The 1,505-nt window shown below is 65.2% G+C and overlaps 1 protein-coding gene across 1 annotated transcript; it reads right to left on the bottom strand.

Annotated features, from left to right (window-relative positions):
* Positions 1-285: 285 nt before the first annotated feature.
* On the bottom strand, positions 286-1,302 carry LOC112548177 (carnitine O-acetyltransferase-like). The gene is made up of 3 exons (XM_025192939.1): positions 1,145-1,302; positions 784-846; positions 286-558 (listed from the first exon to the last, which is right to left on the bottom strand). Exons 1-3 carry the CDS (start codon positions 1,214-1,216, stop codon positions 286-288), a joined length of 408 nt encoding a protein of 135 aa, XP_025048724.1. The 5' UTR covers positions 1,217-1,302.
* Between the last annotated feature and the right edge of the window lie 203 nt (positions 1,303-1,505).

The following is a 1,505-nucleotide window of genomic DNA, read 5'->3' as shown; positions in this document are numbered from 1 at the left end:
AACCTCCCAGCAATCTCTACCCCCGAGATCCCCCTGCCCCTGACGCCCTCAACCTTGGGACCCCTCCAGAGTCCCCCTTGAGACACCATGAATGACCTCCCAAGACCCCTGCCCCCAGAAACACCCCACTGCTAAGAGCCCTCCCCACAACCTGAAGCCCCTCAGCCCCCAAGTATCCCACAACACTGAGACTCCCCCAAGACCTCTCCTCCCCTGAGAGACTCCCTGAATCCCGAGACCTCCTGGATCTCCCCAGACCACCCCACAGAGTCCCTGGAGACCTCCTCAGAGTTCCCCTCCCCCGACCCCTCCAATCCCAGTACCCCCCACCCGAGGTCCTCCACCCCCAGAGACCCCCTGGAAGACTCCATCAAGAGCCCCCCCCCACCAGGGAGGGCTGGGGGGGAGGGGGGAAGATACCTGTCCGGTCAGCAGGCGCCAGTGTGTGGCCAGGGCAAACGCCGGGTCCATGAAGAGCTCGGGCAAGCGCTGCCCATCTGCAATAGCCGCCAACCGCAGTCCCAGCAGGTGCCCGTCCACGCCCTGCCCTGCCAGCACCTGAACATGGTGGCCCAGACACCTTGTTTCCTTGCTGTCCATCCTGCCAGCCCCTGTCCTGCCCCGCCCCAGTGCCTAGTCCCCTCCCTGCCCACCTGCCATTTGGCCCAGCCCTGGACACTTGGGTTCCTCCTTGCCCAGACACCTGGGTCCTATCACCTTCTGCGCCCCTCCCCCAGTTTTCCAGGTCCCAGCCCCAAGGTGGAGGGGTGGGGGGTGTCTCACCTGGTCAGTGCGGTCACTCTGGCTCTGCACAGCCTCCCGGAGCAAAGCCAGGAGGTTCTCATCCTGGAGGGAGAGGAAGGGGGGGATGTTGGGGGGGTCCCACAGGGGTTCCCTGGCCATGTAGGGTGTCTCTGGCTCAGGAAAGGGAGGCATCTATGGCCATGGGGGGCTCAAAGGTGTTCTCCAGCCATGGGGTGGTTCTGGGGCATGGAGGGGTCTTTAGCCATAGGGGGACCCCGGGGGGGGCGGGGTTCGGCCATTGTGCTAAGTTTCAAGGAGGGTTTCTGGCCATGGTTGGGGGGGAGTCTACAGTCCACTGGCTAGAGGGGATCTGGGGTAGTGCTGGGCCCCGGGGCCATACCGAGCTGTGGGGTGCGTCAAGGGCGAGGGCCAGCGCAAGGCAGGGGGCGGCCGGCGGCCTGACCAAGTCCATGCGGCCCAGGTGGAAGCGGCGAAGCGAAGCCGTCTCGCCGGTGGTGCAGAGTGAGCCATGCGCACTGGAGGGAGGGGAGTGGGGCAGAGTTCAGGGGGGTCTGAAACTCCCTACAGCCTCTAGAGTCCTCCCAATATGCCCCACCACAGCCAGCTCAGGGTCTCCCCCCACACCCTAGGGAACCTCACAACCCCCCAGCACCCTGCAAACCCCCAAGAGTCTCTGCCAGTCCCACAAAGCCCCTCAAGACCCCCCCCAGGGCTCCCCTGTAAGCCCCCCATAACCCCCA

The sequence above is a fragment of the Alligator sinensis genome, unplaced genomic scaffold, assembly GCF_000455745.1.
Source record: "Alligator sinensis unplaced genomic scaffold, ASM45574v1 scaffold184_1, whole genome shotgun sequence".
Lineage (NCBI taxonomy): Eukaryota > Metazoa > Chordata > Crocodylia > Alligatoridae > Alligator > Alligator sinensis.
The sequence above is the reverse complement of the archived record's forward strand: the minus strand, read 5'-3'. Positions and strand labels throughout refer to the sequence as shown.

Excerpts from the sequence above, each read along its gene's own strand:
- LOC112548177 (XM_025192939.1), bottom strand. The coding sequence starts at position 1,216 with ATGGACTTGGTCAGGCCGCCGGCCGCCCCCTGCCTTGCGCTGGCCCTC. Across the intron at positions 847-1,144 it reads TTGACGCACCCCACAGCTCG|GATGAGAACCTCCTGGCTTT; the intron begins GTATGGCCCCGG and ends CTCTCCCTCCAG. Across the intron at positions 559-783 it reads AGAGTGACCGCACTGACCAG|GTGCTGGCAGGGCAGGGCGT; the intron begins GTGAGACACCCC and ends CACCATGTTCAG.